The sequence below is a fragment of the Perna viridis genome, chromosome 5 (genome assembly GCF_037379345.1).
Source record: "Perna viridis isolate PV_CMFRI_1.1 ecotype Kerala chromosome 5, ASM3737934v1, whole genome shotgun sequence".
NCBI lineage: Eukaryota > Metazoa > Mollusca > Bivalvia > Mytilida > Mytilidae > Perna > Perna viridis.
Window position 1 is genome coordinate 48,508,156 of NC_142449.1, and position 23,410 is coordinate 48,531,565.

Consider the following 23,410-nt stretch of genomic DNA (forward strand, 5'->3'; position numbering starts at 1 on the left):
ACTTCACCACGAAGATCGCAAATTAATGAAGAGGCGCAGTACTCCAAAGTCCATTATATATTCTCTGCAAGTCGGAATTGACTTATCGATTAAATACATATTGTTCAAAAATACATTTATGAATGTAACCAAGCATCGAGCCTAATCTCGCGAAATTACTCTTCTATATTGTGATGACACCACGAATGCCACAGTAAAAAAAAAAACTTGTCAAATAGCCACAGACCAATAGGTAATGTCAAAACCGATAATCGATCGAACGGTACATAATTAAACATTATACATCTGTTTCCCCGGCATCAAGTTCATATTGATGTATATTAGCTTCACAATAATCGATCCTTTGTTTCGTTTCTTTAAAAAATGTGTTACAAAATAGTACATTGAATATAGGAAAATATTGTATCTATTTTAAGGCTAAAAGCAACCACGTTGTGACAAAGGAGAAACCTTTGACACCAATGCCATTTTATACATACGTGTTAGGTGGGACGATAATGTTATTTCAAAAATCAAGAAATTTGAATCGAGTTATTGCCAATGATCAATTGTCACAGATACGTACGGAATGAACTCAACTCGTGCTATGTAATAGTCACACGCGCATTTATTAAAAATCGATATTGTAGTTGTAAAAGTACGCGTTTTAGGAAATAGGGAGACAAAATTTAAGAAAATCGAAAAAAAATATAGTGGGAAAGATATACTTTGTATTTTCCATAGACTTTCCATGTCTGGTCTTTGTCTCTGGATTGCATTCCTTTGATTACCGCTATAAACTTGGTTCCCTTGATTACTCTTTGTGTATCATAACATCCGTCACCTCGACCTTGCACCAGACAATTTAGAACGGTCATGTTATTTCGGAATGACTAAAAAAGTCCACACATACGGGCGGATCTATGATTTCAGCTTGGATGGGTATTAATAGAAATTAATGCCAGGAATTTGTGAAAAATCAAGATTTCATGCAAGATTTTTTTCCTCCCAAGGGAAGGGGCGTACGCCCGACACGCCCGTCCTTGGATCTGCGTCTGAAACAGGCTAACATAGTTCGTGTTAATATTTCACATGAAAATCATGTGAAGGCTTGATTCAGATTCTCTCACAAAACTTATTTGATCAATTTATGTGAAAATATTTAATTTGTGTATGCCCCATCCACAGGAGCTTGCTTCCTCTATCAATTGGTTTTGGTATTATTCATCCAACTTAGCACTTGTCTATATTTGTAAACATACTGCTTATTTTGTAACCTTGTCTTTGAATCATCGGGAATTTAAAGTTAGATCACGAGACATTGATGCTTCCTTAAAGGTCTAGGGAGATAAAGTAAATCTTCCGGCTGATATTAAGATACCTGATATCATAAATGTTACAATTGATGTGAGATTTTTTGTGTTGAATCTTTCTTCTTCCCTTTTGATAAACTATTGGTGACAAGTTTTTAAATACTATGTGAATGTTTGACCCAATACATAATTATTTCCAAATTTAGAAAGCCAATACAATACCCTTTATACTACAGAACAATATCCTACTCCTGTCACAAGGAAGAAATTTCTTATCGGCTAACGCTCGTGTTAAAACATTTCGATCTGTAAAATAAGATTTTGTTGCAAAGTAAATTCGGCATGTAGTCTTCTTTATTAAAATTAAGTAAAAAACCTAAGTGAAACTACTAGTGTACTAACAATCCTCAAACACAACTTATTCAGAGTACTTGTCGTATATAGATTCAACACTTGAAAAATTCTCTTTTGATGTTTAGAGGAGAATCTACACAAGAAATGATTTCTCAGTCATACTACAGTACAACCTATATTCCCCGACTCCTCAGTATTGCAGAACTGATTTTGCCAGACAGATTTTTTGTACATCCGAATATCGTCTGATTTGACACTTGAATGTTCCCGAATCATATATGATTTGACATCTGAGTGGTTCCGAATCATGTCTGATTTGATACCGACTGTTCCCGAATCACACATGATTTGACACGTGTCTTTCCGAATCATGTTTGATTTGACACATCTGAGTGTTCCTGAATCATGTTTGATTTGACACCCGAGTGTTCCCGAATCGTGTATGATTTGACACCTGAGTGTTCCCGAATCATGTATTATTTGACATCTGAGTGTTCCTGAATCATGTTTGAAATGGCACCTGAGTGTTCGGGAATATGTTTGATTTGACACACCTGAGTGTTCCGGAATAATGTATGATATGACACCTGAGTGTAACGGACACCTGTTTAATCTGCACTCGTAAAGATCCAAAACTAATACATTTGTATTGTACTTTCACCCATTTTCAATCCATGTGTATACAATTCAGCAACTGGTCTTATCCGAACCAATGTTGAAACTTACATAAATTACGATATTTTCAAATGTATATGATATTGGGCAAAAGTTCTAAACTCTGGGAAAATTTATGGATTGTCCATGCATAGTATGATTTTGTGTGTTTATGAGTGTGCAATAGAAAAGCGCTGTTTACTAGAAGCACTTACAGCTTATGCAATAGTTAAAAATATTTTTTTTTTTTAATGCAACCACATGATTTCGTTCTAATATTGAAAACCAATTAAAATAGACAATGTGTACAAGTCTGTGTTTAACATGGATCAATTAAACGCTGATACAAACACTTTTATTTGTAGTATTACGCTCGGAATCCAGCTGTTCTTAATTTCCAAGTGGTAGGATTTGATAGGCTCATTTTGTAGGCTATATTTTTAAACTTTGACAAACAGTGAAAGAGGGGATACCCTCTTTAAGTGCAACAAAACAATAAAAAGCAACTAAGAAGTTTATCACTTACAATACTTAAGGCACGTATTTTCTCATCCAGCAGACAGTCTTATTCATTTTAAACATTAAATGCACTTTAAACCAAATGCTCCAATAATGGATTCCACACTTCATATTGGAGCATGGACACATTTTCTAATTGACTAGATGGTCAGCCAAATTCAACAGCTAAGCTGTTTTGCTTTTTCAACGTGGATAGTTTCGAGTTTCGGAGCATATGAAAAATTAAGAGATTTTTTTTGGATTGTAAATGCACAGCCTACCTACAATCATATGTATTAATCGTTTGATGACTAAATCACAGAAATGGTCCCAAATTTTAATATATACATGTACCACGACTTACCTTAACCCCTAAATATCTGTTATTAACATGTAGCTATAAGTCAAACCGTATGTAATATATGCTAATTCTAAAAAAATATATGCTTTTGACTGAGTGGAAAGACTATACAAGGGAAATATTTCTTATACTACACCTTTTGGATCTGATAACTGTGATATGCCAATATTTAATGTATACAGGTTTCAAATATATCCGAAGTAGTATAATTGATATTTAGAACGTTGTTAGTTTTAAAAAAAAGATTTCTGGGTCATTCGGGGTCTGGTTTACACAGGTTTTATGTTTCATTTTAGATTCTAGTAAGTCTGGGTAGTTGATTGTAAGGGGTTCGTTTTAGAAATCGCGTGGTTTGTTAAGAATTTCACTATACAGTTGATTGCAACTCTAATTTTTCATATTTAAGTGTCTTTTCTATACATACACGTAAATTTTGTCATAAACACATTTTCCAGGAAGACACCCTCAAACAAAAACATTGTCATTGTGCACACCTTCACAGTACTTGTTTGATGTCAAATACATAAGAAATTTAGGGTCAAAATTTATACCACTTGTAATAAAGAATAACATATAATGAGGTAAAACCTATAGCCTGTAATCAACTATCTTGTCAACATATCTGTTTTCAACTTGTTAATGGCGCCTTTGGTCAACGGGAAGTGTTACCACTTCTACTTGAGAGTTTAACATTAGAAATCATAAACAGTTAAATCTAATAGTAAATATGATTCATGTGTAGAGGCCAAATGTATTTACTACCCCTCTGAACTGATATACCTGTGTAAAAAAAGTTAAAATTTCAGCAGACTATGTCTGTATCTAAGTCACCCTAGCGTGAGAACAATCTGAGGTCATTAGTCTAAACAACATTAAGAGGATTATTTATAAATACTTAAGACATTTTTAAACATTTCCCTTAGTAGCGCCCCAGATTTGATAGGAAATCCGTAGAGTTTCCTCCTTATCCCTTCATGTTAATATATCATTACGACTTACTTCATCTGTTTAACGATAGTGCTTTTCCCTGATTCACCAGCCCCTGTCAAAACACAAAACATCAAATATTAACAAATTTATATTTATTTGAACGAGTGCACGATTATATTACAGTACAACATCCACATCAGTCAGATTTAGATACAATACATCAATAATATCGGTTCTTCATAATTAATATTATAGTTTCCACACAATTCAAAATGGCGTCCACTACATGCATAAATCAGATTCCTAAATGTAAGCAATATAGCACCAATATCTGATAATTTCCCAATCTATCGCTTCATCAAGATCAATAACTGATTAATGACTTACCCAAAAGCAACAATTTGATGTCTTTGGCTGCTTGTATTCCATCCTCTTTTAAATTTTTCTCAATAGCTTTGCTTCTCTCCAGTGCCGCCCTATCCTCTGCGCTCATAGTACACCCCATTTTTTATACCGTCTTTAATAAAAAAATTCCTCAAACGAATGACAAATTCCACCCCTGAGCTTGACAAGAACAGTCCAAGCTCAAAAGAGATGGAATGGGTTAAATATGAACAATGCGGCGAATTGATATATTTTTAAGTACAATCCAAAATTGTTATTATCATATATTCATTGGACATAAAGCGATTGATCCACAGGAAATCACTACCAACACGTACATCCAAAAACCATTCTTAACACTCCAAACAATGATACCGGTGAATAACCAGACATGTACAAAAAATCATATATGTTTAGCTAAAGCATAGCTCCGACTGAATAATTCTTCAACAAAATGGCTACAATGTACCGGTTTCATGGATGTTAACAGACCACACGACAATGCCTGTTTAAATATGCGGCAACAAGCTACCATCTAACGTAAGGATCGATCGCTTCGTTGTGCAGATATCTTTTCTGTTATGGGGGTTACTAAGTGACGTCAGTTCGCGCACGGGCTTTTCATACATTAATCTATCAGCATCAGTCGCTGAAAATTACTTAAAATCAATTATTTGATTTTATTCACAATTGTAATCGAATATTTGGAAAAATATATATTTGACCATTTTTGAAAGGCTGTTAATTATTTAATGCAGTTTTATCGGTAGACGTAAAGCGGGTTGATGATGCTGGTTTGGGCGGTGCCACTTACCTACAGAAGTAAACAAAGCGAAAAATGATACTCTAGACCAATATAAATGCTTTAAATGTACGTGAAAACTATTAAAAATACTAATGTTCTATCACATTATGATTTTGCAGTTGTTATGAAATAATTTAATTAAATGCTTTGTCATTAAAACTGGTATGAATATGCCACCGATCGATCAAAATAATGTATGAAAGTTCTACGCCACCTGGTGGTTTTAGCAAACTACTAATTGATGAATGAACACAACCCGTGAATCGATTATTTGTTATAAAGAGGTGTGATATTGATTTGTGACCAATACTAGAATTTTTGACAATTTCAGTCTATTTTACCGGCTTTTCAAATTAAAGAAATAATCTATATCACAGCATATATAATGTATACATGTACATATATGCTGTTTAAACGCACGATTTTCTGGGAAAGATAAAATTCAGGTAATTTTGTCATTGTATAATAAACCTGTCAACATCATTGTGTCGCACATATTTTCATACCCTGGTAATAGTAAGTTCCAAAGTCCTAGGTTTATGTACCATATAGTTGAAAGGATGGGGTTATGATCCAGAAATTTATAAATGGGTGGGGCTCATTTTCAGCTTGTGTATCATTTGCTCACGTTGCTTAAATTTTGCACACATTTAACAAAAATCCAATAAAAGGAAGTACTATCCCCCGGAACACTTCTGGATCCATCACTGCTAGTTTCCAAATAGTTAAAATATCTTATGAACTTCCAGTTCCTAATAGGGCATAAAAGAACTTCCAGTTCCTAATAGGGCATAAAATACCTTAAAGCCTACATGTCATTGAAGTAGGCATATTATAGGATAGAAGAATTCCAAGATATTGTCATATGATTAAAATAAAACAAATTTTTTTCTAAGAAAAACGGTACGACCTTTCACTTCATAAATCGACCTTTAGTTTATATAGTTTATGTTTGTCTTGCGTAACTGTACGTCGTTTTATTATCTGCGGGAGCCAGCCCCCATCCCTTATGCATGAACGATTTTTTCGTTTATCAATAATGATGTAGAAAATCACAAGAAAACCCTCTTATGCCAGTCAGCCCCTTCCAGAATATTTGTATCGGCTACATGTTTACAGAGAGTTTATAGAATACAATTGACAGTCTACCAATTACAAGCTTGCGTTTCCATCTCAAAAGTTGGTGCCTCAATGAAATGTGTCTATCAAGAGACTTTATATTACACTCTCTGGGTAATATAAAGCCCCCGATAGACCCAACTAATTCAAACCCGTCCGTGCGAGACCCGACAGGGTAGTCAATGACATTAAAAAAAACCCTTAGTATAGTAGCTGATTCAAAGGGGACGAGGGTCTTTCTTCGGTTTAACTAAATAATTCTGGATTGTTATCTATATGATAATTTTACAGATAACTGCCTCAGTGTCCATTTCATTCTTCTAACTTTTCCGAAAAAGTATATATTATACATGTTATTATTTTTTAGTGGATTACTGTACATAGCGAAGGGCGATATGAAGGGGCGAACGAACACAGTTATTACCCCTGTTTCACTCCCCATTCCCAGATTTGACCCAGGTCAACAAGAAAAAATGTCGCAGTGGAGCGGAGAACAATCCGTGGTAGAATATGGGGACTTACAGGTGAAATATAACATTTCTAGTACAAAAATTTAGTTGCTAAGTGTTTATATTTAAAGTAATCCATTAAAATTTTATTGTGACATTCAAAGATTTTCTCCCAATTTTGCATTTTCATAAAAATTTAATTTTTGGTCAGGAAGTATATCTCGCCGTTTTCAAGACAGAAGCAATTCTTGCCAATCTGCTCACCAAATTTCTATTCATTAATGAAAATTGTTGTATGATAGCACCTTTTTGAGATCTAAATATCAGCAATCTGAAAGACATCTTTTTTAGATTAAAGGGTCTTTCAGATAGCTGATATTTAGATCTCAAAAAGGAGCTATCATACAACAATTTTCATTATGGAATTAAAGGGTATTTCAGAATGAAATCGACCCGTGCAGGTCAGGGTGTCAAAAGAATAGGCCTGCAGCAGCGCTAAGCTTGTCGCAGAAGGCGACTAAATAGTGCTCAGAACCTTAGCCGGGGGCTAGGGTGCTCTGCCCACAGAGCAACTGGGTTGTGTGCCCCAGGTGGTGGAATGGGGTACCCCTGGTGTGTTACATGCTGGGGTTGTCAGGCTATAATACGGAAAACCTGACCGCAAACCATAGTGGTGCACCGTGTTGGGAAAGATGCCATGTTCCTCGCACGTTAAAGAACCCTACTGTGGTATTCTCCCGGAGTAGGAACCATAGGGCTCCGCCACAGGAGGCTAAATTGCCCGTCCCTACCCACCTCTCCCTATTTCCAGTGGCAGTCTAAATATGTTGACCCCATTGTCCTTGTGTCACATCCCTTTTTTTATTTCATCATCATTTCATGTTCATTTTATCATCCATTTCATGTTCATTGTTTGAATATACAGTGGAACCCCCATAAACCGGCCCCTCTGAAAACCGTACATCCTTTTTTTTTCATTTCATGTTCATTTTATCATCCATTTCATGCTCGTCGTCTAAATATAGCTGAAATATTGCTGCTCGGACGTTAAACCCCAACAATTAATCAATCAATCAGAAATGAACTCGTTTCACATGAGAAGAGGAAAATCAGCTGGCGAGAATATAGTATAGATAATTGCATTTGATTGTTTCTTCTTCCTAATTACTAAGTTACAGCCCTAGATTAATCCTACGAGGAATGACCCGGCCTGCGAAAGTTATATTTTTATATAGTCTAGCTGGCCGAGTGGTCTAGGGCGCTTGACTTTGTGTAGGCGGTGTTGCCGTAGATGTCACAGCAATACAAGTTTGAGTTCTAACATAATTGGGAATTTTTCAGACCCTTCTTTGCTTACATTATCTTCCCTGTATCAGAATGTAACGACTATTCGCTACACTGCTCCATCGGATCAGATTGATACAAGGAAGATAAAATAAGCATAGAAAGGTCTGAAAAATTCCCAATGATGTAAAAACTGTCAAATTTGTGAAACAAATTTATGGTCGTTCCCTCTGCGGAACTCAAACTCGTACCGTTGTGACATATATGGCCACATCGCCTGTACGAAGTCCAGCACCCTAGACCACTCGCCTAGCTAGGCTATGTAAAAATATAACTTTCGCAGGCCGGGTCATTACTCCTCGTAGGATTAATCTAGGGTTGTAACTTAGTGCAGGATGTATGGTAGTATGGGACAGTTCATCTAGGTGTTATTATGTAGGATAGAGGATCAAATTAATGATGCATGTCACAACAAATTAATATTATACTACATCTCAGAATGTGACGACTCAATTCGCTACACTGCTCCATCAGATCAAATTGATACAAGGAGGATAAAATTATCATAGAAAAGTCTGAAAAATTCCCAACGATTTTAGAACTGTCAAATTTGCAATGCAAATTTTTGGTCGTTCCCTACGCAGAACTCAAACTCGTACCGCTGTGTCATCTATGGCAACACCGCCTGCACAAAGTCCAGCGCCCTAGATCACTTGGCCAGCTAGGCTATATAAAAATAAAGCTTTCGCTGGCCGGGTCATTCCTCGTAGGATTAATCTAGGGCTGTAACTTAGTACACATTGTATGGTAGTATGGGACAGTTCATCTAGGTGTTATTATGTAGGATAGAGAATCAAATAAATGATGCATGTCACAACAAATTAATATTATATAAACGTCTCAGAATGTGACGACACTATTCGTTTCACTGCTCCATTGGATCAACTCTCTAGACTCCTAGGTCTAGGGAATGCCAGAAGAGGTGCCTTAGGAAAGACTTTGGATGTTTTTGAATGGTTTCCCAATTCGAATAAAGTAACTGCGAGAGTTTCGCAATGGCTTGATTATAAGTCAGCACAAAAGGAACCCTTTTGTTCTTTTTCTTGGATTTGTACTTGAGGAGATCATTTCGGCTAATGTTGTTAGCACATTCAAATCCTCGATAACAAATGATCACGGAGTTCATCTAGACATTTGTTAGTGTTTATTGTCATATGAGCAAATACGCCAAATACTCACATATATACATAAATAATTATTGCAAATTTCCTCTTACCCTGCAAACCTCCTCTTTTTCATTTGGATATTGATATGTCAGGTTGGGGTCAGAACAATGTGTCATACAAAAAGTTGGAGATTCAGGGGTACCATGGAGTACTGCCCTTTATCTGTTTCTAACGAGTTTCAAGTTGAAACTGTGCATATCATACCTACCTACATATGTAGTTCGATTATAGAATCATTTCCCTGTTTGCTGATACCATATTTGCTACAAAAATTACAATTTTTATTAAAGTTTACATCATTTTTAAGGAGAGAACCTACTTTGTTGACATTTTGAATCATAGTATATGTGAAGTGGTTCAAGATGGGAGTAGGTGGAGCTTGTTACTTTTCATTTGGAACAGAGCAGACAAGATTTTGAAAACCAGGTTTTAACAGAATATTTCATATTACCAGTGAAAAATTACGTGTCTGCTAGTATGCTGTTCCAAAGGTAACAAGTCTTTGTAACTGGATCATGAATATCATGTTCTTTGTTCTTATCATGATCTTGCTTCAACTTACACAATGATTTATCATTTTTCTTTATCTTCATGTTTCAGTTAACTTTTAGACTTAGTTATTTTAAGAAAGTCATCTTGTCAAACTGTGACCTTAAAAAAATATGTTTTCCTTTGTTCTTTTAAGGCCTATAGCTTTGGACTTTAACTGAGGGCTGTAAAATCAGAAGGCAGATGATTACTTAGCTGTGATATTAAATTTCTATGATATTGTATTTTTGATAGAGCACTTTGTATGTGCATGCAGGTTTATGTTCTATATAAATCTTCTCAATGAGTAAAGCTCAATATGTAATTATTAACAGAATGAATTATTTTTAATTTAAGGCTAGTGCAATGGCTGTTGACTGTACTGGTCGCTGGGCTGTTCTTGCAGGGTAAGTTTGACTGTACTTGTTGCTGGGCTGTTCTCAGGGAGTGAGTTTGAAACTATTGGAGGCTAGGCTGTTCTTGCAGGGTTAGTTTTGACTACGCTGGTCACTGGGCTGTTCTCTTGGGGTGAGTTTGAAAGTGCTGGTGGCTAAGCTGTTCTTGCTAGATCATTTTGAATGTACTAGGTGGGCTGTTTGGTGCAAGTGAGATTGTACTGGTCAATTGGCTGTTCTTGCTGGGTTAGGTTGATTGCATTGGTCAATTGGCTGTTCTTGTTGGGTCAGTTTGATTGCATTGGTCAATTGGCTGTTCTTGCTGGAAAAATTTGATTGTACTGGTCAATTGGCTGTTCTTGCTGGAAAAATTTGATTGTACTGGTCAATTGGCTGTTCTTGCTAGGTATGTTTGAAGAAATATTGTACACTGAATCATGTCTTAACCAAACCCCTTCTGGACTGACAGTTTTGTTTAGTTAAGGCTGGGTGTTCAGTCAACATAGGTTCAATGTGCATTGAAGCTGAAACAAAGGGCTATCAAAAGACAGTGATAGTTCCAGAGGGAGGTGGTGTGCAGGGGGTTGGCACCCCATTTTTATAGGAAAATTTGTCATTTTCCTGTGTAAAATTGACAAAAAATGGCAAATTACATGTATGTCCTTGCACCCCACCTATTTTGGTGGAACCTCGGCTGGCACCCCCTTTTCAAAGTATCTAGGTCTGGCCCTGGAAGATATCCATTTAAGACATATTTCTGGTTCAGTTAAGACAGGCGTTACTGCATATTATTTAGAGCAATAGTAGTGAACACTACCAGCACTGTGGGTTTTTATAACACTCTAGGCTTTCATGGTTACATCATTTGGAAACTTTAGAAAGATGTTATTGTATGTGTTTGAAGTGTTACCAAAAATTAGGATTTCATTGTATGAAAAAGCAGGATCAAGAGAAAAACTAAAAACTAATAAAAATCAAAGAATATTAATATACAATAAACAGTTTACTCTTTGTTTTGTTCATTTTTGATCATTTTTAGTTAAAAGAATTTTCAGCAACCTACATGTACATATATCAAATTATTACAGTGGGAGAACTATTTTGGGTTTCAACTTACCTATTTTTTATGGTTTTCTTGATTTTCACCTTAAATAGTAGTTTTTCATATGGACAGTAAACCAGTCTGTCAGGTTGGAAGGTTACTTCCCTTTGCTCAAAATTTTGAAAGACAAAGTCATTGTCGGGAATTTTAAAAAAAGTCAATTTAAAAATGTCCATTACAAACAAAGATACTCAAATTATATTAATTTATTCAAGACCCACAAACTAACACAATTTTGACAAACGACTAAAACTGAAACCAGCACAGTTATACCTTTTCATTATTCTTGTTCTGATTTTGTTTAAAAACATCAAATTTGCCTTGAATAGTTGTCTCAAAAGGTTTTAACATTGTACCATCAACTATTTTTTTATTCTTGGCTTTTGAATATATTTATTTATCGTGATATTATAGACGGAAAGTACTGACTCTGGTAGATTTGGACAACACCTTTGAGAAAGTGACACGGTTGACAAGGCAGAGTAAATTTGATGTCAGCTGTGTACAATGGCATCCTGAATCAGTTTGTAGTGATTTGTTTGCAACTGCGGTAAGTTCAATATTATTCCCTATCAAGAAAGGGGTGTGTATAATTTTGATCTTTTTGTTTGTCACTGGTTAAGGTTTGTTTTGATTATTTTGTCTCCATTAATAATAGATCATATCATAAAGAGATTAGGTGCACATTGTGAAGTGATTTTTAAAGCCATATATGCAGACATAGGTTGATAATGACTAGAATGTTTTGTAAAATATGAAAAAATAAAAAAAATCAAATTCCTCCTCACCTTATGTTTGTCCAAGTCTAGCAGATGTTTTAGCCATTGTTGGACATTCGTTCTAGTTCATGTCTTGAATTCACTTGTCCAAAGATAATGTTCCAAGTACATTATTTTAATGTTACATATAATAATTTCATATTACTTACTGGACTTTTGATCCAGCTAATCAACAGTTTTTACTGGACCAACCAAATTTTACTGGAATTTTGCCAATGTCTTGACAGACTTCAGATTAGCTTTATTAGCTTTCTCACATCTACTGAATACTGTTCATCATAATTTGTCTGAAAGCACAGCGCCATGATGAGGAAGACCTATAAACAATTTATACATTTATCTTAGTTTTGATGTTTTTCATGGCCAAAGTTTGACCTAAACTCGACAAGAAATTTGGAGTTTTGGATGTTTTTTATGCCAAGAAAATACTTTTTTTTTTCAGTGTAATCAAAGAGTTGATTTGTTGTCATGGGCTGATGGAAGTCTCCAGCAAAAATGTTCTTTGAAAGGTCATTCAAGGACAGTCAGGTATTTCTAAGGAATGATAGGTTTCAACTCTTGAACTTTATAAAACAATAAAATTAAGATTTATTAAATGTAGTGGTATGATATTTTCAGTGTATAGTTAATTAATAATACATTAAATAAGGACATGACAACCAATAAACAAATCTTTTGAAACAGGGACAGAGTTTAGCAGATTGCAGGGTAAAAAAAAATGACATGCTAAAATTTGAAACAATCTCATACAAATTTGAAACAATGTCATACAATTTGGGGTACAATCTATCCGGAGCATATTCTAGTCATTAATGATTTTTATTTTTTTAGTGATTTAGATTGGTCTCCCTTTGATGTGAACATCATAGCATCATGTTCAGTAGATTCTTATACACACCTGTGGGATATAAGGTAGATGTATATTTATGAAGTGTTGTAGTATTGTTTTTAATCTTAGATTTCCATTGGAAAGCTCAAAATGAAAATGATATTTTCTCACATCCTCTGCTTTGAGCTTTTGCAACATTTTGAACTAAGTATTAAACATGATAGCTTAACAGACCAACTGCTCATTGGAAGCAAATACTGTTGTCTGGTATGTCAAACCCCTTTGAAGATTCTGATCATTGGACCAAGCAATATACATTTTAGATGCTTGATTCCAGAACTGTTTGTTTAACATTTTGTCTTAATTTGAAGTACCAACTCAGATTTGCCTGTCATTGCCATCAGTCTTACTTACTTCTGGAAGACTGAGGCAATGGTATACTCGATCATTTTGTTTCTGTCAAATTTATTATGATCTCTTTACCTTTACAGAGATCCCAAGAAACCTTGTTATTCCTTTCAGACAGTTGGTAAGTTTGTTCATACCCCCTGCTAACTAAGTTTGAGGGGTATATAAGAATTATCCCATTTGTTCGTCTGTCCACATTTCTTTATTACTGTTGGAGGACTCTAAAGGGAGATAATCCAAATTAAGGGTTTTACATGTTAAAACACCATAAGCGCAACTCCTCCTAAACTGTTCTAGGGATTTTGATGAAAGGTTATAGGAAATTTGGGTATGATATGTAGATATGTATAAAGGAGTATAATTACTGTTGGAGGTTACCAAAGGGAGATAATCCAAATTAAGGGTTTTACATGTTAAAACCTCATATTTTTCATGATAAAACCTTGTAAGCACAACTCCTAAACTTCTCAAGGGATTTTGATGAAAGTTTACAGGAAGGTTAGGTATAATATGTAAATGTGCATGAAGGAATATGATTACTGTCCAAGGATTCCAGAAAGAGATAATCCAAATTAAGGGTTTTACATGGTAAAATATTGTAAGTGCAGTTCAACTTCTCAAGGGATTTTGATGAAATTTTATAGGAAGGTTGGGTATTATATGTAGGTGTGCATGACATATTTTAATTTCTGTTGGATGACTCCAAAAAGGAGAAATACAACATATGATTATCAAACCATGTTTGTTTCATTTGTTATAAACCATATGATTCTCATATGTGGAAATATTGGCTGTGTATTGCACACAATCCTATCGTGACAGCACAACAAAACCCTATGTATAGGTATTAAATAAGATTGGAATACTGGCTCTCGCTTATGTTGCACATTAAAGATCCATCTCAGGATGTCAGACTTGTACAAAGTAGGGTCTGTTCAATTGGTCAAACATTTTCATCCTGAAATGAATGAAATATCTGCCATAGGGTATTGCAGAGGTCTCACTAATCACTTCTAATATTTCCATTACTTTACATGTTAAAAAAGTAATTTTCAAAATTTCACTGTGAATTTCCAGCACAATTGATGTCTTAAAGTTGCATACCATTTTGAAGCTTGGAAAATAAGACTTTTAAAATCATTATGCTAATGGTACGATGATTGTAGAAATTCTTCACAAAATTTACTTGAATAAATAATTCTGAAAATCCACATTTTTACCTTTTCTGCTAACTGACAGCATGAAGGCAAATTACACATGTAAACTTGTTTGTTTGTTTGTTGGGGTTTAACGTCCGAGCAGCAATATTTCAGCTATATTCAGACGACACTTATAAACAATACTCATACACTTTTGTATTAAATTACAAATATGATTTTAAAGTACACATTCTCAGCTTTATTTGGACTACTTTTAATCAGAATACACATAAATAATGCACTTACAATGCATATGTCTAGGTTCAGTGTGTTTTTGGTACTACATAGGGGTGGCCATTTGACCCGGAAGTGGTTAGTGAGACCAGAGCAATCAGTCATAATCAATAATCAATCTACATTGAGCTATTAGCCTGCTGTTGTTAGTATGTACACTCAAATATCTTATAACAGTGTGTATTTAGGGAACAGTTTTTTATTGTGTTGATGATTATATACATTTGTCTTTCTTTGTAGCTGGTGCGTCCCAGGTTAAATGGAACAAAATATCCAACAATTTGTTTGCTACAACCCATGAAGGAGATGTCAGGCTTTGGGATCCAAGGGTAATATATTAAGTGTCAGTCCTTGTAAGTATCAGGCAGGTGAAACATGGTGTGAAAAAAACCATCATTTTGATAGTGTAATTGACTATTTGCAGCATCAGAATCAAACAGACAAGATTTCCATATCATGCTGGGCCATGGAGTTACAATTTCATTAAAATGCACTGAAAATGTACATTTCAAGGGCAGATAACTTTTTCAAAAGCCTCATTTTTCAAACATTCTGTTGAAAAATTTCTGAGAAAAGCTAGTGATGCAGAGATCAAATAATGGTCTTTTCAAATAGAGAAAGTATCATTGTGTGATATATTACATTGTTAGATCGGTGGGGTTTTAACATGCATGTTTCTGATTTTCCCCATTTGCCTGATTCTTTCAAATACTTACACATATATGTCAATGCTTATATTAAACTACATGGCAATTGTGTTCTTGTCTGTACAAATAGGATACTTTTGCATAAAGAAACTTTTGTTTATTTTTACTGAATGGTTCTTCATGAAATTCAGTAGGAAGACTACTAGTCATGATTGATAGGTTGCCATTTATTCCATGTTTTCTATGAGATTTTAGGTAAAAACATGATAATAGAGCAACTTTTGTTATTGTATTACAAATGACACTTTTTAGCATTGTTTTAGTTTAAGTGTTAAAGAGGTTACTTCAACAAAATTTTTCTCGGATTCTAATTTATAGAAGGGTAAACAACCTCTACAGTACATAGCAGCACATTTGTCAAAGATCCATGGTTTGGACTGGAGCCCAGAAAATGAGAATTATTTTGCTACATCAAGTCAAGATGGTACAGTCAAGGTAAGTCTTCACACTTCTTTCTTTTATTCATTCTCATATGGCCGTTTCAATAATGATAGGATAATTAATTGGAAAGAGTGAATAACCAAAATATGATCATGAGTGCCGAAGGACGCCTAGATTTAACGAGTGTGCGGAACTTGTTCCACGCACAAATTAAATCTTAATGCGTTCTTGGCACGAGTGATTATATTTTGGTTATCCACAATAACCAATTGATTATCCTATTTATTATATAGATTTCCTCCATTATTCATTGTTATTTTCAACATAAATTTAAAATTTTGTGAACAGCGGATTGATATTTGTGTTGTGACATTTTGGCAGGAGAAAAGCGCCAGAGTGAAATTACCAAATTTATTTCACAGTGTGAATTATCGAAAAAAATTACACTGGGGACATCGGGTAAATCACTGCTATCTATATGATAATCAGTCCTATTAGTAGTTTGAAACTTGTGTTTTGAACATTTTTATTTCTCTTATTGTGATACTTTTATTTAAACTTTGCAATGCTTTGTACTATAAAATCCAAATGTGGTTTGATTTTTAGCGCAATTCCTTTTTTAGTTCTCCAGTTATATTTAGAACTTTTGTAATCCACCATATTTAGGTTTTGATTTTTCAGGTGCATACATGTACCCAAGGGGCTGTGTATAATTTGGTGCAAAAAGGTGTAGGAACAATTTTGCGTTTTTAATTTTGATGGTGCACTAAGTACTCAAGCCAGATAGAAATATTTTGTGGAACATATTTTGGTGTTTTTTATACAAACCACTACAATACACCAAAAGTAACACACAGCGAAAATTACCCACTTAACCTTCAACACCCTGGCTAGGTTTCATTACCCACTTAACCAACAACCTGGCTAGGTTTCATTACCCACTTAACCAACAACCTGGCTAGGTTTCATTAAATGTCACATAACATGTCAAATATTATTGTAACATTTTTCTTTAAAGACCAAAAATAAAAAAAAAGATGATACATGTTTCTTTTGATTGTTATTTTTTAAGCAAGTTCCTTTGACTTTTTTCAGTTTTGGGATTCTTCCAATCCCAGACAAAGTAAAGGCATAATAACATCAGGATCACCCGTATGGAGAGCCAGATATACAGTAAGTACAACCCCAAAACAGGAATTTTTGCTGTAATTCATTGTCAAAGAGACTTTTTTAAACTACTATATATGTGCTGTTGTGCCCATCCTGGGAGTTTCATCATATAAATTTTCAGTCTGTCTGTCAGTGTCCCTGACATACAAAGTATTCTGTTCTTGGAATTTTTACATTGATTTATTTTTGTGATGTTACTTCATGCAGTAGATATTCATCTAGAGAGATGTAACAAGTCATTATGAAGTTAATCAATAAATACAACCATGGACACTATTCAACCTTCACTGTTCAGCAAACTTGTTGGAGAGTGAATGCCATTTTTTTTATTGAACTGCATATTTTACAACAAACTCCAACTTCATTTCTTTGGTAGCATTAACAATTTTTTTGTGCTTTCAAATGTTGAACAGTTGAAATTTTTATTACATCAGCATCCTAAACAGACTGCTATATTCATATCACAAGTGATTATCAAGAGAAAACTTTTTCTTTATGTAAATAATAGTAACTAGAATGTTTTTGCTGTTAACTGATTTGATCTATTTGATATACTAGTTAAAGTGACTTATAGATCCAAAGGGCCGGGTGTTATAAATCTGAATATTTCTTAGTTGATGTACAAATATCACATGTCACTATAATAAACAATTTATTTATTTGATAATGCTCAATTGAGTTAGGACAACCTGTCTAAACCAAATACTGTTTAAAGTCCTTTACATCATTTTAAATGGTTTTTTTTAACTGCTTTAAGCCAAAAACCTGTCTAAACCAAAACAATTCTAAAATCCAAAGGTGGTTTGGTTTAGACAGGTTTCATTGTACCATGGATAGGTTTAATTAAATGTCAGTCTCTGTAAGAATTAGGCAGTGGGTGAAACATGATTTGAAAAACCTACCATTTCAATAGTTTAATTTGACTATTTTCACCATCAGAATCAATGAAAACAGACAAGAATTTCCATATCATGATGGACCATTGAGTTACGATTTCATTGAAATTCACTTAAAATGAAAATTTCAAGGGTAGATAACTCTGTCAAAAACCTTATTTTTCTAAGATTCTATCGAGAAATTTCTGAACAAATCCAGTGATCAAAGAGAGAAAGCATTCTTGAGCGATATTTTATTGTCAGATTGGTGGGGTTTTGACCTGCATGTTTCTGATTTTTTCCCATTTTGCCTGATTCTTACAAACACTTACACTTAAGAAATAAATTATGGAAACTCCAATTTTATTGTTGCTTTCCCACAGGCTTGCCATTTATGTCGCATTAAGACATTAATGGGCATCCCATATTAAAACAATGATAAATTATTTATAAATTTATTTCAATTCTAATAGGACTAGTTTCTTCATATTTTTTAATTTGTTGCATGAAATGTTGGTCATGTGCTTATCACTTTTTTACCATGGCTGTGGTCTGAAGAGCTTTGAAGTACATCATATTAGAATCAGTAATAAAGGGAGCCAAGATTCTAGTTGAAATCAAAAGAATGCAATGCAGTGATAAAAATAGACAGGTAAAATAGACACATGAAATAAACAAAATAATACATACAAAGAAACAAAAGTAAATAACTGGGACTCCACTGAAAACTGGGAGCATGGACCAGGTGCACCGGTAGGGTAAGCGTTCTCTGCTTTTCTAGTTACATCCACCGAGTTGCTCATAAAAAGTCAAGTCTGGGGTGGACAAAAGAGGAAGGGAAGAAAACTATGACACAATGAACAAATCAGTTTTCATGGTGCAGATGGATACACCAAAATGATCCATTAGTGCATGATGATGACCATAAAACTTCTGTAATGATGACTTCAACCTTGTAGCAATGTAACGCTGTAATTATCTATAATAATATCACATCATATACCATTACTTAATATTACATATTATTATGTTTTTCAGCCCTTTGGACATGGATTAATAACTGCAGTAGTGCCACAACTTAGGAGGGGAGAGAACTCCCTGTATTTATGGAATTACGAGAACTGTAATGCATACATACATAGATTTGTTGGACATCAAGATGTCATTCTAGAGTTTGAGTGGAGGAGACAAGCTGAAGGTATCATCCTGGTCTTTTTGAGCATTATGGTTACATTGTGGTTGTTAGGGTTTGAATAAATGGAAGAGTATTTCAATGATATATATTGTTTTCATTACTTTATTGTCTATAATCATGCCTCAGCCTATAGGGATGGGATTAGTTTTAGGATTATGTATCACACAAGTACCTAAAGTTAAAAAGTACACATCTTGTACTAAGTTTAACATCTCTAGTTATTATGTTTAATTACATATCGAAAATATCTGTAAAGGAAAATATAATAGAATTCAAATTCTAAAAAGTGTAAATGTGTTTTGACATGTGTTGCTTAGGACAAAAAGATTATCAACTAGTCACATGGTCTAAGGATCAAAGTTTAAGGATATGGAAAATTAGTCAGAATATACAAAAGGTATGGAGTTTGTATTAAGTACAAGTTTACCATTATATAAAGAATAAGGTCAATAATATTGTCAACTCTTTCAGAAAGTAACATTTATGATAAAAATACTAAAAAGAATTGTGTCTAAGGTTAGGAAGTAAATGAAATAGTCAAAAAAAAGTTTTGTTGAACTATATTGAAAAGTATTGTATTTTTGAATTTGTGGATTTCCTTAAAAGTTTGAAAGTTACATTTTGATTGGTATTTGAACTTATGATTTGATCATGTGTGAATTACAGCTATGTGGGCATGATGTTGGTGACATCAGTGATTCATCAGAGAATGAAAGCTCTTCTCTTCCCTTTGATTCTACTGGATCAAGTCTTCCTAAGGACCAGGAAAATGGAGACTCTTCCAGACAGATGTCAGCTAGCCCTGAAGTATACCCGGGACAGAGACCACGCTCACTGAAGCAGGAGTTTAACATGGTCAATGTAGCATTTGAGAATGTCAGGGTTGAAGAAGTAAGTATTTTAAAATTTATTTGAAATGTTTGGGTACTCTATTCTTCTTAAGACCGGTCCATGCAAAAAGCTGGCAAAAACCAGGCAGTGGGTGGCACATGGCAAATTTTGTTTTAAAAAAATTATCATCCATTTCATATTGCAAATGCATCTTCTCTCAAAGCTGTTGGTTTAAGAGAAATAAATTACATAGAAAGCATAGAAATTAATTGAACTCTTATTTTGAACAAATTTGGTTGCTTTCTTGGGGAACTTTAAAATCATTTTCTTAGTCATTCATTGTCTATTTAAATAAATCTTGGCATTATTTGATGTACATTTGATACAGATATACATAGTAATGAAAAATTCAGTGGGATAAAATTTACCATGCACATGCCATCCATACTATGGGAACTTCCTGGTTTATACATGGAAAGTCTCTTAACAGTTTAAAGGATAAAAATAACAAAAATTCTTTATCTTTGTCTCCCTAGGAAAAAATTAGTTTCTCTACTCCACCTTGAAAGAGAGCTTTTGTCTAATACCATATAGCGGGTTATTTTGGTGAGTGTAAAATTTGGCAATTTTGAAACAAAAAGGTTTCAAAAAATTTTAAATTTTGACAGATAATAATTTGATGAAACTTTCACTTTCTCTATCACATAATGCCATTGTACACCTCCTATTCTGTTCCATCTGAATGACTTTTGGGACTTCCTATATGGTTTCTAGGGACGGGAGCAGGGGTATCATAAAGTGAGCTTTTCTCACAATTTTCTAGTTTTTCATTTTAGAACTTAAGAATTTTATCACTAAATAGGGAGATTGTTATATCATGTGAGATTACATAAGAAGTGCTATTTTCATGGTGGGCAGAAAAGCATGAAAAATAGTTCCAACCAAATTATTTTTAACACAATGTAACACTAACTTTTTTTTTCAAACCATGAAATTGATTATGTATCATCGCACAGACTCTGCTAAAATTGGCAACCTCAAAGCTAATACGTTTTCAGTATCGAAAACTTGTCATTTAAATTTGTTTATATTAGCTCAACCACGAAGAGAGAACTTGTACAGTTACTGGTATATGTGGAACAGAAAGTTTGAGGATGATAATTAGATTCCCTGAGCAGTACCCTAACTATGATGTTCCTTCATTTACTCTGATTGAGTCATCAATGAGTAACAGAATGGCTGTACCAAGGCTGCTAAAGGTTAGTTTAGTTATCTGAATAGTACCATAGTCTTACTATGATATTCCTATGTTTACTCTGATTGAGTCATCAATGAGTAATAGAATGACTGTACCAAGGCTGCTGAAGGTTTGTCTAGTTCTCTGAACAGACTGTAGTAAGACTATGATGTTCTTATGTTTGGTCTGATTGAGTCATCAATGAGTAATAGAATGACTGTACCAAGGCTGCTGAAGGTTTGTCTAGTTCTCTGAACAGACTGTAGTAAGACTATGATGTTCTTATGTTTGGTCTGATTGAGTCATCAATGAGTAATAGAATGACTGTACCAAGGCTGCTGAAGGTTTGTCTAGTTCTCTGAACAGACTGTAGTAAGACTATGATGTTCTTAAGTTTGGTCTGATTGAGTCATCAATGAGTAATAGAATGACTGTACCAAGGCTGCTGAAGGTTTGTCTAGTTCTCTGAACAGACTGTAGTAAGACTATGATGTTCTTATGTTTGGTCTGATTAAATCATCATTGAGTAACAGAATGGCCATTAAAGGCTGCTAAAGATTAATCTAGTTCCCTGAACAGTACCATAGTCTTTCTATGATGTGCCTAGATTTTGTCTGATTGAGTCATTTAAGCCGTTAAAGGATGCTAAAGATTAGTCTAGTTCCCTGAACAGTAGCGTAATATTACTACACCTGAAAAATTGCAACATATGTTTTATGTTTTTGTGCGTGTAAAATAACATGGAAACAATAGATTTTTTTCTAAATTATATGAAAACCATTTTCATACATTAAGTCTTACTTATATTAACCATTTGATTTTTATTTACCCTTTTGTCAAGAGGTAATTTGAAAGTAATGAATTAATATGTTTTTCATGGTGTTCCTAAACATATGAAAAACATATGAGAAATATATGTTTTTCAGGTGTTTTCAAAACATTTGTTGCAATTTTTCCTGTGTATGATGTTCCTATGTTTGGTCTTTTTGAGTCATCAATGAGTAACAAAAAAGCTGTACCAAGACTGCTATAGGTTAGTCTATGAGATTGTACTTTCCCTATTGTTGTGCCTTGTAGAGTACTATAGAATCAGGTGATAACTGGTCTGTCACAAATTAATTAATTTGGAACCATTAAATTGAGCCCTTTAAATCTGTACAAGATAGTTATCTACATTCGAATCTAAGTGTCAAATAAATTGATGAAAATTGCAATTTAAACTCTTATACTTTGTTTGTACATGCCTAAGATTTTAGGCAGTCATTCATGGAATTGATACCCTGTAAGTGTCAATGTGAAATTGTATATTACAACAAATTTTGCATCAGAGATAGGAATGAATGTACTTATGTGTACATTTTGTTACATTATAGTATATTTGTTACGTATGTCATAGTATGCCATATAGTTTTAGTGAATGTTACAGGTGCTAAGAGACACTGCTAGCAAACATTCGAAGAGAAATTCACTGGAACCTCTCCTGAGAGCCTTTTCTGCCACACTGGATAGCATGCCTGTAAGTACAAGTCCTGAGAGCCTTTTCTGCCACACTTGATAGTTAGCCTGTAAGTACAAGTCCTGAGAACCTTATCCATGTAAAAATACAGTACTGTTCAATAAACAGAGCTGAAATTTATATAAAAAAAAAGGTCACTTTTAACATGGTAGCGTAACATAAACTATTTTATGTGTGATAAAGTGATTGGTTGACCAGGGATTACTACACCAATAATAATATCACATTCTTTTCAAAAGTATATTCACCACATTTAAAAACACTTTTTTTTTCAGTCAGAAGACAGGATAACTCCTGACACAGAATCTCTTCCTGCCTTCCCAAGTTTCTATTATCCACCAGTCCCTAGGATTAGTTATAGACAAGATGCTAATGTGCCATTTCCAAGGACTAGTGGAGCAAGGTTCTGTTGCTCAGGTAGTTTGCCTGTATTTACATAAAATGGCATTTTTCGTGTTGCAAAGTTAACATTGTTATCAATGAAAAGGTCTCCCAATGTTCTATGTACTGGTAATTAGAGATATTGAAAGGTTTTCGTGGTTGCATAATCAGCAAAGTCAATGTTTATTTAGCGTAAGTAGCTTTGTCCCTCATGGGCAAAGCCAAAAATCATATTGCCTAAAATATTGTATTTATTGGCAATAGTTCTAAGTAGGTATGATATCATG

General features: G+C 34.2%; 2 protein-coding genes across 10 annotated transcripts in view; one reads left to right on the forward strand and one right to left on the reverse strand.

Annotated features, from left to right (window-relative positions):
- LOC148618048 (guanine nucleotide-binding protein G(o) subunit alpha) overlaps nucleotides 1-5,056 on the reverse strand; it is a 36,352-nt gene extending 31,296 nt beyond the window's left edge. The window contains exons 1-2 of the mRNA XM_088585890.1: nucleotides 4,477-5,056; nucleotides 4,159-4,201 (exon numbers count right to left, since the gene is read on the reverse strand). Coding sequence (XP_088442016.1) covers nucleotides 4,159-4,201; nucleotides 4,477-4,594 — 161 coding nt within the window. The 5' untranslated portion in view covers nucleotides 4,595-5,056. The remainder of the gene's footprint in view (nucleotides 1-4,158; nucleotides 4,202-4,476) is intronic.
- Nucleotides 5,057-6,814: 1,758 nt separating this feature from the next.
- The window catches only part of LOC148618049 (GATOR2 complex protein WDR59-like), a 37,582-nt gene continuing 20,986 nt past the window's right edge, over nucleotides 6,815-23,410 (forward strand). For 5 of the 9 annotated variants that reach the window (XR_015922617.1, XM_088585898.1, XM_088585896.1 and 2 more), the window contains exons 1-15: nucleotides 6,815-6,921; nucleotides 10,242-10,291; nucleotides 11,796-11,931; nucleotides 12,603-12,688; nucleotides 12,992-13,072; nucleotides 13,481-13,518; nucleotides 15,071-15,159; nucleotides 15,856-15,972; nucleotides 17,014-17,091; nucleotides 19,002-19,161; nucleotides 19,476-19,555; nucleotides 19,825-20,049; nucleotides 21,084-21,248; nucleotides 22,653-22,742; nucleotides 23,018-23,159. Coding sequence is in view for 8 of the 9 variants with exons in the window: in XM_088585898.1 (XP_088442024.1) it covers nucleotides 6,871-6,921; nucleotides 10,242-10,291; nucleotides 11,796-11,931; nucleotides 12,603-12,688; nucleotides 12,992-13,072; nucleotides 13,481-13,518; nucleotides 15,071-15,159; nucleotides 15,856-15,972; nucleotides 17,014-17,091; nucleotides 19,002-19,161; nucleotides 19,476-19,555; nucleotides 19,825-20,049; nucleotides 21,084-21,248; nucleotides 22,653-22,742; nucleotides 23,018-23,159 (1,588 nt within the window). In the remaining variant the exon portion in view is untranslated. The remainder of the gene's footprint in view (nucleotides 6,922-10,241; nucleotides 10,292-11,795; nucleotides 11,932-12,602; nucleotides 12,689-12,991; nucleotides 13,073-13,480; nucleotides 13,519-15,070; nucleotides 15,160-15,855; nucleotides 15,973-17,013; nucleotides 17,092-19,001; nucleotides 19,162-19,475; nucleotides 19,556-19,824; nucleotides 20,050-21,083; nucleotides 21,249-22,652; nucleotides 22,743-23,017; nucleotides 23,160-23,410) is intronic. The other 4 variants (XM_088585891.1, XM_088585893.1, XM_088585892.1 and 1 more) reach the window with 1 other exon arrangement.